A 16,728-nucleotide genomic window follows, 5' to 3' on the forward strand; every position below is an offset into this window, starting at 1 on the left:
AAGTATTTATTTTTAATTTTAGTAAAAGTAAACACGTCTAAATACTAAAATATTTTTAAATATTACAAAAATATTCATTTCAAAAAAATATCAAAGTAATCTTACATTTTTTTACTAATTAATAAAATATTATTATTTTTTCTTAATTTACTATTTAAAAAAATGGATACATTAACTAAGATGAAGGGGGTATAAAAAATCGTGCATGTATAGTAAATATCATGTGTTTGTTAGGATATATTTTAAAAGCAACTCTAACTATTTTCAAAATAATAATCATTTAAATGAAAATAAAAATTTTATAATACTATTTTAAAATAAAGAATAGTTTTATATAACATTTTAAATAATAATTGTTGGAACATAGTGTTATATTGTGAATGAAAAAATAAAGTTGCATAAATTCGGTTTTAGATCGGAGGAAAATATTTTTTTGGATTATTCATCTAACAATCATATATACAAAGTGTTCAATTGCCGAAAAAGTAATTGAATCAATGAATGTTATTGTTGATGCCACTGATAAAAACTCGATTACTGAAAAAATATTAGAACACATTAAATAGGTTTGTTATTATTGAACAAAATATGTCAATGTTAATTCATAACAGACGGTTGAAAAGAAAGAAAAGAAAAATTATGCCGATATTTCAACCAGTGGAGGAGCCAGAACATTGAAATCGGAGGGGCTTCTCTTAATAATAAAAAGTGAAATATTGAAAATATTTTTTATATCCATTGCGACAATTGTAATCGTCAGGTTGCCATATTTTGAAATCTCTGTAAAATCTTTTCGATTTCACATTTTACAAAAATATTTTTTTCAATATAACATACTAGACAATCCGCAAGAAAACCATCTCCCATTGTGTTACGCAAATCAGTCTTTATAATCTTCACAACAGAAAAAAAATCTTTCGAATGTTGCAGTTGTGACCGGCAAGACCAATGCTAGTACTATAAGTCAATATATCAAATGAAAAGCAGTATCAGCTTTGAACTCAACCATCTTCTTTGCAAGACCTTCAATATCAGAAAGATTTGAGAAATCCGATTCTCTTCGCACATAATGAATGTACGATCGAAGTTGTAATCTCAATTCCATTAAATTCTCCCCGGTAAAGTCATCTAAGTACAACTCAGCCATGTGGAATATCCGTTCAAGATCAAAACTAACAAATGAATTGCTAGGATCAAGGCAAGCTATGCACATAATCAGCTCAGAATTCAACTCATAAAATCGGGCATTCATTTCTTGAGAAATAATATCAACAACCTATAATAAAAATAATAAAAATAAAAAAATAAATTAATACTATAAAATAGTAATTGAATATCATTATAAAATGAACAAGAATTTAATTACCTCATCCCAATTCATCTTTCAGTGATTGTATCAAGTGCACAACAAGAAATATGTTTTGATTCTTCTGTTGTAAAGTTTATGACAAAACATTTGTCATTCCTAATAAACGCATCATCAAATGGTCAATGAATATAAATTCAAAGCTCTCAATTTTATCAATCAAACTAACCGGAACAGATCGACTCTTTGGATCATCACCATCCTCAAATACTGCCTGAATCACTTTTTTCACCACATCCCATAATTGAAAAAGTCGAAGAATTGTCTTGAAGTGAGAACCCCAATGAGTATCACCAGCTCGAGCTAAGACCATTTCTTGATTCTTTCCTTTTCATGTCAAAACACCACATTCCTCTATACGTTTGACACGAGCAGTATGTTGTTGTTGTCTCAAATTATATCTATTTTTACATGAAGCTCCGGCAACATTAACAATCATAGAAAGGTACTCAAAGAAATTTAAGACATACCTATTTTTGCTCGCGCTAGCAACAACAACTAATTGAAGTTGGTGAGAAAAACAATGGATATAGTGTGCATGCCCATTTTCCTTTAAAATAAGTGTTTTAAGTCCATTGAACTCACCTCGCATATTAGATGCACCATCGTAGCCTTGACCTCTTAGTATTGATAATGACAACCCATTCTTTGCAAAAAAATCATCAATGGCATTTTTCAAAGATTGCGAACAAGTATCACTAACATGTACTACACCAACAAATCGTTCAATCACTTTTCCATCATCATTCACAAATCTCAGAATTATCGACATTTGCTCCTTTACCGAACTATCTCGCGCCTCATCAATTAAAAAAGAAAAATATTTATCTCCAATTTCATTCAAAATCACATTTCTCACCTCTGTAGCACATGCATTGATAATTTGCTTTGAATATCCGGAGAAGTCAATTGATTGTTGGTAGGAACACTTGAATTTATTACACTATTTACTTCTTCATTTCGCTCGCAATACCAACTGATGAGTTCAAGAAAGTTACCTCGATGCGCGTATTGTGATGATTCGTCATGTCCACGAAAAGCTAAGCCTTGTCCCAAAAGATATCTAATTATATCAACAACATCAGTTAACCGGGTGCGATAAGCAATCTTCATTTCACTATTTTTTTGCGCAAACACATAATCCACATTATGCTTTTGATCTTTATATCCAAAGCATTTATCTCTAGCATAATTATGTGAACTATTTCCACCACCCTCGTGCTCCTTGAATTTTTTGAATAGCATTTTTCCAATTTTTAAATCCAATTTTAGTGAATGCATTGTCTCCATATTTATGGCCTTCACCAAACAAATAGCATCAAAGACAAAAGGCAGCATCTTTAGACACACTATATTCTAACCAGACAAAACTTTTGAACCATACCTCTTGAAATTTTCTTTTACCCTCACCATATTGACTTAGCGAAAAATCATGTCCTAATGGTTGACAAGGTTCATTGGCCAAATATCGTCGCCTCAATTCATCTTTGATTTCAACGGGATAGCTTTCAATTGGTTTTCGAATACCAAGATCACCAAAAATATCATTCTCTTCATCTAATTATGGCCACTGCTTTTTTTTAATCTCATTAACATTAATACTAGAATTTGGCTCGATAGAACTTGATGTAGCGTCTTTTAATTTAGAACATTTTGGAAGAAAATATCTTTTCGTTTTGCCCTAATTAAAAAGGGCATAAGAAATAAAATTCATATTTAAACAAATAAAGACAAACTATATAATTTTATAAAAATATAAACCCTAAAAATATACTTACGAATTCACACCCAACAAGAGACAGGAGAAGGCAAAAACAAAAACCAAATATCGTAGCATTAGACAAATTGCAAAATTAAATATTAGAGTTAGAAAATAAAATAGTGTATTTAGGTTTAAAATTTTTTTTTACCTAAATAAAAAAAATTGTTCTGATACAAATACAAATATAACTGATACACAGTGCCTTCAAGCTTCAATCATTTTCTTCATGCGGATTTTCCGATCCAAATGGCCAAGAAAAAAAAATAGAAATGCTAAGATGAAAGAATTGATGATAGAAGAAAAAATGAGTTGAGGAGAGGAGGATCTGTCTGTGCGTCTGTGTAAACACATAATATTTATTATATTTTTTTTATAAATAATAATAATATAATTTTATTTATAAATATATGAATTTAAAAAATAATTTCTTTGTTTAAACCCATAAATGATGAGGATAGAGATAGGCCAATAGGATTTAGGATACTGACACAGACTTTTCAATTATTCTTTCTTTTTCATTTTGTATTTCTTTTGCAAGGTTTTTTTTTCATTTCCATTAGATGCAGCCGACGAAATTGATATATTATGCTATTTTTACATTGATATATGTTGGGATAAAATGTAGAATGTGCTGCACGAAATATTACATTGTGCTATTTATATTTTTACTATATACATATATTATCAGCACAATGCAGAAAATAAAAAATCAATATAGTAAGATCGGCCTTCATATATATATACATATAAATGACGGTAAGACATGTGAGATGCAAGAACTGTACTATAATTAGAAATTCTTATTATTTTTGGTAATTTATATAAACTATATAAGAAAGTAGTATATTAGTAAGTCCTTATGAAGCGGCAAGTCCATATGCGCAGAAATTTTAGTACTTGTCGAAAATCTCTCTCAGTCTTTAGCTAAGAGGTAGCGAGATTTATGAATAGGAAGGCCATTAAAACTTACATTTCTTTCCGGAATAGCTTATCTTAAGAATTTATTCTTTGGAACACACATATACTCCATACATAGTGGTTCGGATAAGGACTTTGACACTTTAAAGAGCTCGCTTTAATGACTTCTTTGCTAGTGCCTTAGCAAAGCTGAAACTCGAACAGACACAATTTACACGGGAGGACGAGCACTTATTATCGTCGGACATTATTCTTTGTTTTATGCCATGGTCATTAAGTATATATATATTATAGTCCATAGGCTTTCAACTGATCCTGAACATTTGAATCGTTTAGCTAGTGTCTGTTTTGTGTCTTCATGTAAGTATAAGCCGTCATATTCGTTTCCCTGGTTTCTAGATTTGGTTTGGATGATTTTGTTTTTTCCCTTTATTAGGCCTAGGTGTGTACTCGGATCGTCACATTATTTTCCATCTTCTTCCGCTTGTAGTCGAATATTCATTCTTCTTAGCCTAAATTCACTAATAGTGTGGTCAGTTCAGTGAAGTGGCTTAATAAACGGAAAAAGCAAATCCTTTCTCGAGAAAATTCCAACGTAATAGAAGAGATAGGTGTCGAAGGATAGTCATGATGATGATTTGGAGTTTTCCTCTAACAAAAAAAATCCGATAACAGTCCCAATTTGCGTGATAGGTAATTTTTATCATTAGTCTGAGCATCTAAGATGATAGAATAAAGTCCTTTTATGAACATGAATGATTCCTTTAGTCTAACCATGAGAGAAATACATAATCATGATAAAAGATTGGTTGTGGGAATCGACTATCCAGCTATGGAACTCAATAGGGTCATTCTAATATAAGATAAGGTTTTTGTATCATTTCTACTTTCAAGGTTACCCACTAATAAATTCATGGAGGGAGATGAATAGTTTTTATTTTTTCTGATAAGATTATTTAGAGCTTTCTACCTAAGAGGGACTATATATATGTTGCCCTTGAACTCTGAGTAAGAAAAATAACCAGCTCAACAATAAGCTCAATTCTTCCATAATAACGGTGCGGGCTTGGGCTTGCGCGCAATTCAAATTTAGCTTGTTGAGAACGTTACTTGGTTGTTCACCAATAGAAAAATGAAAGGAATTATTGACCTGGGAAAGGCTTCATGGACCATTTATACAATCTTTTCTTTTTCGCTTCTTTTATTTTCTTTTAGCGGAACTCAAAACAAGAGCTCTTGCACAGCAGCATGAGAGATCTTTCGGTGAGTTGCAGGCCAAAAGTTTAACGAGATTCCTCTCTTAGCACACCAAAATTCTCTCAAAGAGATTGATCTGCCTAAGTAAGGGGCCACGGAGGGACTCTATTTTTTAATTTTTTCCATTTCTATGGTAACTGAATCATCTCCGAACAAGCCCTGAAAGAACCTTCCTACACGGTTTAGTTGTGGTTGATGTGAAAGATAGAAAGAACCGAAAAAGAACCTATTGCTGATTGCGGATAGCGTTTAATCTTGAGAATCTTATTTTCCTTTGTGGTTCTAGTTTGTTGTTGTTGCAAATCTTGTGCCTAATTGGTAGTTAATTGTTTATACTATGTTTTTTGAGTGATTTCTTATGTGGGCGTATATTTTCTTTAAATAATTGCTCCTATGGGTATTTTTTTTTAATATGCGACCGTTTCATGGGATGATAATTTTACTATTTGGAAACAAAGAATGGAAAGTACTTTAATTACTCAAAAATTTTCTCGAGCAATAGATGGTACATACGATAATGTTACACATTAAAAAACGTGTTGAAATTGATGAATGTGCATGTGCGTGTATTGTATTGTATTTAACTGACAATGTACTAAGGAAATTAGGTAAGTTTTTTAATACAAAATAATTGTGGGATAGGTTAAATGTCTTGTACTCGAAAGTAACCTTGTCAAATAAGTTGTTTTATATTGATGAATATTCTCCAGTTGTGCTTTTGAATGTCATTCCTGATTCCAATAGTGATGTTAAATCCGAAATTAAATATGGTAGAAATAACATTACTTTAGATATAGTAATAAATCGATTGAAAACTCAAGTGGCGAGATTATGCAGATTAAAGGTAGACTTTCAAAATGAATAATCAAAACAACAACAATAGAGATAATAAATCATCAAATAGTTAATGATTGTGGTGGAGTATACCATTATATTAAAAGATTATCCTTGTGTAACTAATAGAGGTCAAGTAAATAACACAAATCAAATAATTGAATTCAATGATCAATTAAATATAGTTTTGTGTAGTAAAACTTTAGATGATGTATATTGATTGAATTTCTCATTGTTCTTTACTTGCTTTTACTATGTCAATGTTGTAAAAGGATAATTGTTTAAATATTGATATTTTGACTTCTTTCTTAATAAAATTGTGCTGAATTTTTGCTGTTTTACATTTTGGTATAAATTTTGAAATTTTTTGTTGTTAAAACAGTGCAAGCAAAATTTTCAGTAGTGTAAAAAAATGCTAAAATTTTTCATGAAAATCAAGTCTATGAAGCTTGGATATCTGTTGTGCATGTTGTTTTTGTTTTGATTATTGATCATTTGTGATTAATGGCATGTATTTTTTGTTACTGAGTAGAATAAATCAATTTTTATTGTTGTGATTTGATTGTGCTTTTTTGTTGTCTTTGTACTTTATGTTTGTATTTCATAAACTAAGTGGATAATTTAAATTGTTAGTTTCCCGAGAATATCTGAGTATTTGTCTAACTGCATGTTAGTTTGCTAAGCTTTGTAATAATGTGTGCAAATCTATATTTTTAGCTTCTTTGTGATCGACGTCGAATTTCTTAGTGTGATGTGTGCTTGTCTTTGTGTTTCTGAGTATTCAAGCATGTGATAGGATGTCTTTAGTATAAGCGTTCGCTATGTTTTTCTTAGCGTTGTCATGACATGTATATACTTTATGATTATTTCTAAAGTGGAGTTCGCATGTTGCCTCATTTTTGCGTTAAATTGTCCTTTTTTTTTTTAATGAGTTATTAGTTTCTGCAGGACTAATATTTATTTATAAGTACAGGATTTACTTAAGGTTTGTTGTGAGTGTAAGTTTATTATGTATTGGTAAATCTTTCCTGGAAATTCTCATGCAACTTGATTAGGCGAAAAATGGTCACTTGGCTGTGATGCATCCCTACGGGAGAAACCATCGATGAATGTCATGTCCCATTATCCAAATCTGAACCGCAACCCAAACCCTGTAACCCAGCCCTGTTTTATAACCACGACCCGACCCGTCCCTTATATCTCCCGTTCTCATTTTCGGTTCAGTTGGTGTGAAATCAGAAATTAGTGCGTTCTGGTTCTTCTTCTTCGTAATTCTTCTTGGTGGGTTTTGGAGGTTTTCTTTCTTCAGAAAAATTACAATCGTTCTTGTTCAATTCCTTCCGTAAGTTGTTCATTTTGCCTATACTTTGTGAATTATTGGGGAAATTAGTCGATTAGAGTGAGGGTTCTAGATCAAATCCGTAGGTTTGGATTTTTGTTTTGAGATGATTGGGTTAGTAATAAATAAGTTATTAGGTTGTAGACTAAGCAAAAAAAGGTTTCCCAAATCTTTTTTGTCGAATCTCTTGAGAGTCGCCCGGAGCTGTCGTTCGTCGCCTAAGGAAGGTGTCGCCTGAGGAAGTCGTCATTGTGCACTGCTGAAGCCACCAACGCCATTGTTGTCCGACCTATGTTGGGTGTCGTTGTCGTTGTTTGATGCGGTGGAATCCAAAATTGAATTCTCAACCCGTCAATTCTAACATGAAGATCGAACATGAAGTTTGTTCTTTGATTTCAATCTTAGGCTTGTTTATATGATTTTATATTACTTTTCAATTTTCAGGAATATTTTTGCCTGATTTTTAGTATGTAAATTCAATATGAAGTTTTTTGTATTTTGCTTAGATTTTCTTATTTTGAAACATATGTTATTGTATGTATTGTTATTTGACAGATTATATAAAAACACAACAAATATATTATTTTATACATCAATATATAGATATTGTTTTATTATAACGACGATATATTATATATATATATTAAAAAGAAAAAATTCCTTCACCCACAATTTCTAAAATGATGTCTATAATTCTTATATATTTATATAATGTTGGGAATTTTGGTCGTTCAAGGCCTAACACGAAAAGTCACTCGATAAATAAATAAGTTGGCCCACTCCTTAGCCTGGCCCACCGGATTCGACCCAAACCCTTTAACCTAAACCCAATTTCCAAACCCATATATCAAATCCTAAGTCAATTTGTTAGGTTGTTATGTTGGTTATAACCGTGTGTATATCTAATTAGATATAAAATGTGAGATTGGGGGTTTTAGGTGGGAGTCAGTTTTGAGTGAGATACAACAGATTGTGAGATCGAAGGGGTGAGAGTGAGGGAGAGGGAGAGAATCGCGAATGGAGTTCCGGTGACCCGAGAGGATTCCGATGAGTTCCGAGTGATTTTTCAGGCGAGTGAATAGCCCTTTCCAGTGGCCGATTCCGGTGGGTGTCGAGACTTAGAGTGAAGAGCCGACCTCCAGCTTGAGGCGTGGTTACCATAGGCCATCGCGTACCATGGGGCTGAGCCGAAAGCCGTTGTCCCTTCGCCGGTGAAAGAAAGTTTGAAAAAGATTGGAGCAATCGTCGCAGAAGCTGCTAGATTTTGGATTCGTCATCGGAGGTGAGAGTTGTTGTTTCATTGGTCGTTGCTCGAAGAAGATGATTTGTTGCTGCCTGGTATGGAACCGTCGCTGTGAGTCCGTAGGAGAAGGAATTAGCCGCCGCCTGCCGCCGTGCGCCAAAGCCTTCGATCGATAGGGAAAAAATCAAGAATTGATTTCACAGTTCGTGTTTCGGTTGAAGTCACAGGAAGAGTTTTAATGGCATTCAATTGATTTAATGGGTTGTTTGTTTTCATTCCAAATTCTAGAATATGCGTTTGCCTTAATTTGTGTTAATTCATTTTTGATTCGGTATTGGGTTTTTTGGATTAATTGCTTCCGCTATTAACTGATTCGTATTTTTGTATATGAGATTTATTCGATAAATCCAAAAAAATCCGGGAATAAATTCACAACAATGGTATCTGAGTCCGGAAACCGATTCCGAAATTGAAAGATAATTTGGTTTGAGTTTTGTAAGACTCGAATCGTGGTAAAAGGCTAAACCCTCAACTCTCTAATTTCGGTATATATTAATCTTGGTGAATCTTGGTGAAATTGTTATTAGATAATATGTTGAATTTCTTTATGTTGGTTGGCTATGCATTTCTTGGTGATTAGATTGGTGTATAATCTTGGAATTGATTGTTTTCCTTATATTTTTCCTTGGTGATATTCTTGGGAGTTTTGTTGTCCCTTGATTATATTCTTGTTATGTTTCTTGGGTTATGTTGATAGCATAGTGAAATTTTTTTTGTTCTAGCCAAATTGTTGTAGTAGAATGCATGCTAAATCTTTTCTTTGTGTATTAGATATTGCATGTTAGGTGTTAATTGGAAAATGCCTAAATAGAATTGTAAATTGGATAATCAAGAATAAAATTAGTTTTGTTGCATTATGTGATTTCTTGGTAAAAATGCATCATTCTTGATTTGTATACTATGTGATTAGTTGTTTGTCATATCATGTTTTGATTGATTGCTTTGTGATTGCACTCCCGGGTTTTCTTAGTGGTAGTATTCGATCGAATTCGGTGCTTAGTGTTTTGCTTTCCGTCTAGTCGCTTAGTGTTCTTCTAGGGTTAGCTTTGTTCCTAGTTGCTTAGTGTTCCTCTAGGTTTCGTCCTAGTTGCTTAGTATTCTTCTAGGTTTCCTCCTAGGTTGCTGAGTGTTCTTCTAGGTAGGATGTCTGAGTGGTTGCGTCTCCGGAGATCTTAGTGTTAGTGGTCGATCGATCCAGGTTCTTAGGTTGTGCTTAGCCCATAGAGGTGTGTGCTACAGCCGTAAAGTTTAGTGCCTAAGGTTTTCTTTGTGTCTAGTGCTAAGTGTTCTCTAGTAGATATCAAATAAGGTGGAGCTCCTATTATGTGATTCTATATTTTTGTATTCGGCATGTGTTTGCTTTCCTTTGTGTATATGCATGTATGTTGTTTGATTGTGTAGTATTTGTGCTCTTTGTACTAGGTTGTTATGTGATCTATCTAGGTGCATGTTAGGATCTATGTGTTCTTTGTGTAAGTGTTTTATCTGCATTAACGTTTGTTTGTAGATGCAGCGAAAAACAAAAGACAATGATGAAATCCATTGATACTAGGTAAGTCTATATCTAGTAAATACGTATTTGGGATTTGGTTAAATCACGACCAAAATAGGTGGAGATTGTTGGGAATTTTGGCCGTTCAAGGCCTAATCCGACAAGTCCCTTGATAAATAAATAAGTTGGCCCACTCCTTAGCCCGGCCCACCGGATTCGAACCCAAATCCAATTCTCAAACTCATATATCAAACCCTAAGTCAATTTGTTATGTTGTTATGTTGGTTATAACCGTGTGTATATTTAATTAGATATAAAATGTGAGATTGGGGGTTTTATTTGGGAGTCAGTTTTGAGTGAGATACAACGGATTGTGAAATCGAGGGGGTGGGAGTGATGGAGAGGGAGAGAACCGCGAATGGAGTTCCGGTGACCCGAGAGGATTCTGGTGAGTTCCGAGTGGTTTTTCAGGCGAGTGAATAGCCCTTTCCGGTGGCCGATTCCGGTGGGTGTCGAGGTTTAGAGTGAAGAGTTGACCTCTACCTTGAGGCGTGGTTACCATAGACCATCACGCACCATGGGGCTGAGCCAAAAACTGCCGTCCCTTCGCCGGTGAAAGAAAGTTCGAAAAAGGTTGGAGCAATCGTCGCAGAAGCTGCTAGATTTTGGTTTCCTCGCCGGAGTTAGGAGTTGTTGTTTCATCGGTCGTTGCTCGGAGAAGATGATTTGTTGCTGCCTAGTGTGGAACCGTCGCTGTGAGACCGTCGGAGAAGGAATTAGCCGCCGCCTGCCGCCGTGCGCTGAAGCCGTTTATCGATAGGGAAGAAATCAAGAATTGATTTCACAGTTCGTGTTTCGGTTGAGGTCACAGGAAGGATTTCAATGGCATTTAATTGATTTAATGGGCTGTTTGTTTTCATTCCAAATTCCAGAATATGTGTTTGTCTTAATATGTGTTAATTCATTTTTGATTCGGTATTGGGTTTATTCGATTAATTGCCTCCTCTACTAACTGATTCGTATTTTTGTATACGAGATTTGTTCGATAAATTAAAAAAATATGGCAATAAATTCACAACACATAATATAATATTTTTATTAAAAAGTCTGTTGGATTTATGCTTATATTTTTTAAAAAAATAAAAATTGAACTTTAATATAATATTTTATTTTAAAAGTATATTTTTTTACTGAATTTTTTAAATAGTAGGAAAATTAATTTTGATTACAAACCGAACAAATAAAAAATGTTTAAAATATTAAGTTTGAATTGATATATATATATATTTTTATGACGTGGGAACCTTCCATTACAAAAAAATAGTATATTTGTAACGGAATTTTGTTTCTAAAGATCACATAACTAACGTAATTCCATCATTAGTTCCGTCTCTAATATCATTAGTAACGGAAAAAGTGAATTTAAAACGAAAAAATTTCGTTACAAAAATGATATTTTCTTGTAGTGTTCAGTCGCTATCCGAAAGTACGTACTAGGTAAACACCTGGCCGAACCTAATACCCTGCAAACTAGGCTCGACATACAAGTCACACTAAGCGAATATTTTTTGTGTATGGCACATGAGACTTTATTCGTAATATAAAAAATAATATTTTGTATTATATGATTAGTTTTTTACGAGTGAATAATATATATTAATATGTATATTTTTTTTTATCTAATAATATTTATGAGTAATTGTTCAATTAAAAAATATTATATGAACAAATTTTAATTATAATTGTTTTTTATATTTTTGATGTAATTTTTAATACTTAACCTAAAAGAATATTTCAAACTAAAACCGTACAGAAACAAAGTTTAAAAAATAAAAAAAAAGAAAAGCATGTATGAATGATGTTGGAAAATCGTTATAAGGTTGAAGTTGGTGCGGTGCCCTCAACAAACCAGAGATTCGTTTTTCGTGTGGTTTTTGAAAAATGGAAATAAAAGAATAAAATATATAAATTAAAATTAAAATAAAAAAAAAAAAAAAAAAAAAAAGGAGTTATGGAAAAAAGACAAACAGAATCCGTTGGTATGTGAGAAATATGGGAAAAGTAAAAGCACCAAAAACACATTATAGAGAGGGGGGCAGTTACGCACCCCGAGTCACCCCACCCCACCCCACCTCACACGAGGTGTACTGGTTCTTGGGAGATCCATGGACTGAAGCTCCAGAGGAGTAGGAAATGACTGGAGGGACCTGAGATCCCCGGAGTGCGTACAACAACTGTAACCACACGTGTGTCTGTTTCTGGTTTCGAAGAAGACACAATATAATAATAATAATAATAATAATAATAATAATGTTTAGACAAGTGTTTTGGAGTTTTCGGATGCGTTTATTTTATTGATTTTAAATGTTTAAGTTTCTTATTAAAATATTTTGTTTTATGTGATATTTTGTAATAAATAATTTGTTTATGTAAATTTTGTAAACTTCAAATGGTAAAATATTGAAAAGAAAATAAAAAATTAACATATTTATTTTGAAAAAGTTTAAAAAATAATTTTTTTTTTCAACAACAGAGTATGTATATTTCTATTTTATATTATCCAATTACTAATTAATTATTTAAAAAATATTTTACTTTTTTCCTTTTTTATAAATACGGTTATTTTATCCAATTATATTATTATTTTTTTAAGACTTTGAAACTCATTAACAATTTGAATATGCGTAGGTCAAACACCATTCAATAAGGACGGTCGAAGGGTTAGACAAAGACTTTACAAAACTATGAGAAAGTTGGATGCAGTTTTGGAAGTACTAAGATTTGACGCAATTTTGTAAAATTAAAAATAAATTTTGTACAATTTTTTTTTTTTATATTATACAATTATTTCAATTTAAAAAATTTTATCTTCGAATCTCAAATCTAAAATCCAAACTCTTATACAAATATACCCTATCTTATTATTTTTATTATGGTGCCAAGCAAAATACAGTGTGTTTTTTTAATTTTTATAAAATTTTATTATTTAAACTTTGTATATATATAAAAAAAAAGAAAAAAAAATATTTTTTTTTTACGAATTCACCCAAAAGAAACTTACAAAAGTTTATTTTGCCAAAATTTTTAAATTTTATATTTAAATTCTGTACTTTTCAAAATATATGTATATAAAAACTAATTTACTCAAAACTTAAAAAAATAAACACATCCATCTTGACAGAAACAATATAAAAAAATATATACTCTCTCCCCGTCCTATAAATTAGGTATTTATTTACTTTTTACACGAAATTTTAAAAATATTAGTATTATATTAAAATGTAGTATGAATAAAGTAGAAATGACTAAAATAACTTTATTACTATGGTGTGATATAAAGGTAATAATATTTGTGTAATATATTGTAAGTTGTAAAGATATTTGTAATATTAGGTAGATAGTACAATTATTTAAAATAAATAAATAAATAAATATTTTATTATAAAACAGATTAAAATAAAAAAAATGAATATTTTGTCAGGACTAAGCAAGTATATAAAATTGAAGCAAAAGTGTGGTGGTTGTTTGATTAGTTAGCGCAGTGAGAGTGAGTCCCGAGGTGAGGTTCATATCACCGAACCCCTCTCGTTACATTTACATCAACATCATGTCGCTTATTCAATTTTATTATTATTATTATTTATTTATTTATTTATTCTTTAAAATTAATTTAACGGTTCGATAACTTCTGGAGTCTTCTTCATTCATTGATATCATACCTATAACTTAGCTTCTTCACTCGTTCTTCTTCTGCTATATATTCTTAACAGTGACTAGTTTCTTCTCAGCTCAATGGATCTGCAGCAACAAGTATCAAGAGGGTTTCCAATTCCAACTACAACTGCGACTACGACGTCGTTTCATGAAGTCTCCTGCAAGCCAAATGCAAATGCATCATCTTCTTCATCTTCATCTTCATCTTCGTCATGGTCATGCAGCACAGTCAGCAGAGGCCATTGGAGGCCTCGCGAGGACGCCATTCTCAAAGACCTCGTCGCCACTTTCGGACCCCACAACTGGAACCTCATCGCCCACAAAATGCAAATGGACGCCTACGCCTGCAGATCAGGTATTATTTCATTTCACCAAATACATATATATATATATATATATATTAATTAATTAATGAATTACTCCTGTAGGAAAAAGCTGCAGGCTGAGATGGTTCAACCAGCTGGATCCTCGTATAAATCGACGGCCGTTCACCGACGACGAGGAGGAACGCCTGCTGGCGGCGCAGTCATTGTACGGCAACAAATGGGCCATGATCGCCCGCCTCTTCCCCGGCAGAACAGATAACGCCGTCAAGAATCACTGGCACGTCATCATCGCCCGAAATCGAAGACACCGCCGCCGCCACTCTAATAATAATAATAATAATAATAATAATAGTAATAATAATGGAAGCTCGGCCTGCTGTTTGTTTTCCGATCACGACCGATTATCTACTCATCAGTCGACTGGCACTGATCTCTGCCTCTCCAGTTTCGGACAGCCTCCACGTAAGTGCGATTCTTTCTTCATCGTTATCTCCGAATTGAACAGGATAGGGATAGGATTAACCAACCCTAATTTAATTTGTCGAATTAATTAATTAATTGTTAAATGCAGTAGTGGGTGGATCTGCAGGGGGGCATTCGGATCGATCAAACTCATCAGATTTGGATTCATCAGATTCCTCAGTGCCCGAGCTGTTGTATGTCTGTGGCAAATACAGCAAGGATTTCATCGATTTTCTTGGAGTGGGACCCACTTGATTGATCCAATTAATAATTTAATTCATATATATATATATATATATATATATGGGTGGATTTTGGACCTACGAGTTCGAAAAAATTGCTAATTTGAAATTTTGGGAATTAATTGAAATGTAAGTGTAAGAAGGTCTTATAAATATTGAATGCCAACAAGAGCCGTTAGCAATTATTAATGTTTCTCGTCCCGTAAAGATGGCCGGCACGGTGAGGTGGGGGTTGAATGTGTGACTGTGAGGTCATGGGTTCTTCTAGCGTGACTTGCTTGTCTGACCTAGTTTGTAGGTATTAGGTTCGATGAGAGATTTACCCACTGCGCATTTTCAGATTGCTACTGTAGGTTTCGACGTCGTAAAAAAATATATTATTAATATTTCTCTATTATTATTATTGTTGTGTTTTGTAAGATTTTTATTTTTATTTTTATTTTTAGTACGAAAAATTGAAGAATGGCAATCTGTCTGTACTGTAAAAAGAAATAAAAAAAAAATGGCTAAAGAAAACAAACACAAGGTGGGTAGAAAATATTTTTCCGACTTTTCATATTGGGAAAGAAACGGCATGAAGCTTTTTTTTTTCTAAATTATATTCACTTCCTTCCATATAATTTATCAATAATTTTTATTTTCATTCCTTTCACATTTTTTTTTAAAAATAATTATACAAAATGTAATTTAAAAATTTTAATTTATACTCTTTTTTTTTTTTAATTTTAATTCCTAGATCCTTATTATAAATAAAATAATAATAATAATAATAACAATAACAAAAATGTCTTTATTATTAGACTCTACATAATTATTTATTATTTGAATTTTCGAAAAAATTATATGTTTTCTTTAGAGAAAACATATAATATCCAATATATACTTATTTAAATAAAAAACTCAAAGCATCAAATCCAATTCATTCTAAAAAACACACCATTTTTTTAAAAAAAAATATTGAATTAGGATCTCGATTTGGAGTTATTAAGAAAACAAAAAAGAAAGAAAAAGCCTGATGAGCATTTCAAAATTGTTGACCATTAATTTAGGCTATATTTATATATTTTTTGAACTTTATTTTTATTTTATTCATTAACTATGTTTACGTAGAAAGTTTTTTTGAAAATTTTAATACTAATCGATAATAATTTTTTTTAGAATTAAATATTTTTTTTCTTATATAAAATATTAATACTATAAAATCTTCACTTTTTACTATTTTTAAAATTTTAAAAATTTCATCTAAGTAGAGCTTTATATTTTTCCTTACAATTGATCATATGAATATTTTTACTTGAAATATTATAGTAATATATTTTCTATTTTAAACATCGCATGTTTTTTTTAATTGATCCATTTTTTTTATTTTGTTTATTACTCTATTTTTTAAAAAATATATCATATATACGATGAATTTTTATTTTTTTCTTGAAATATTATATAAAAACATATTTCCTATTTTAAATATCATATACAATATTTAATTTTTATTAAAAATTTTATCATTCCTACCTAAAATTTAGTGTAAAATCATAAGCTAAAATAAGCATCTAACCAAAAGATTGTCCAAGTGATCGAGTTTTTTAAAGCTTTGAATTTGAGTTTGAGATTTCAAAATAATAAACATTTAAATTGAAAAAAGTATTTGATGTAAATATGAAAAGATATTTAATTTTAAAAATAATAAATATTTAAATTGAAAGAGCATTTGAT

The 16,728-nt window shown here is 31.6% G+C and overlaps 2 protein-coding genes across 4 annotated transcripts in view; one reads left to right on the forward strand and one right to left on the reverse strand.

Annotated features, from left to right (window-relative positions):
• The window catches only part of LOC127256598 (uncharacterized), a 95,597-nt gene that overhangs the window by 26,036 nt on the left and 52,833 nt on the right, over positions 1 to 16,728 (reverse strand). The window lies entirely within an intron of this gene.
• On the forward strand, positions 13,955 to 15,476 carry LOC127256597 (transcription factor MYB117-like). Of its 3 annotated transcripts, none has more exons than XM_051282699.1 (3): positions 13,955 to 14,340; positions 14,414 to 14,773; positions 14,883 to 15,476. In XM_051282699.1, the coding sequence occupies exons 1-3, from the start codon at positions 14,064 to 14,066 to the stop codon at positions 15,026 to 15,028; spliced, it is 783 nt and encodes a 260-aa protein (XP_051138656.1). In that variant the 5' UTR covers positions 13,955 to 14,063; the 3' UTR covers positions 15,029 to 15,476. The 3 variants fall into 3 exon arrangements, with proteins under 3 accessions (XP_051138656.1, XP_051138657.1, XP_051138658.1); XM_051282700.1 differs by having other exon boundaries at positions 14,886 to 15,476; XM_051282701.1 differs by having other exon boundaries at positions 14,901 to 15,476.

This window comes from Andrographis paniculata, unplaced genomic scaffold, assembly GCF_009805555.1.
Source record: "Andrographis paniculata isolate CXL003 unplaced genomic scaffold, ASM980555v1 Contig56END, whole genome shotgun sequence".
Lineage (NCBI taxonomy): Eukaryota > Viridiplantae > Streptophyta > Magnoliopsida > Lamiales > Acanthaceae > Andrographis > Andrographis paniculata.

Excerpts from the sequence above, each read along its gene's own strand:
- LOC127256597 (XM_051282699.1), top strand. The coding sequence starts at position 14,064 with ATGGATCTGCAGCAACAAGTATCAAGAGGGTTTCCAATTCCAACTACA. Across the intron at positions 14,341-14,413 it reads CGCCTACGCCTGCAGATCAG|GAAAAAGCTGCAGGCTGAGA; the intron begins GTATTATTTCAT and ends TTACTCCTGTAG. Across the intron at positions 14,774-14,882 it reads CAGTTTCGGACAGCCTCCAC|TAGTGGGTGGATCTGCAGGG; the intron begins GTAAGTGCGATT and ends TGTTAAATGCAG.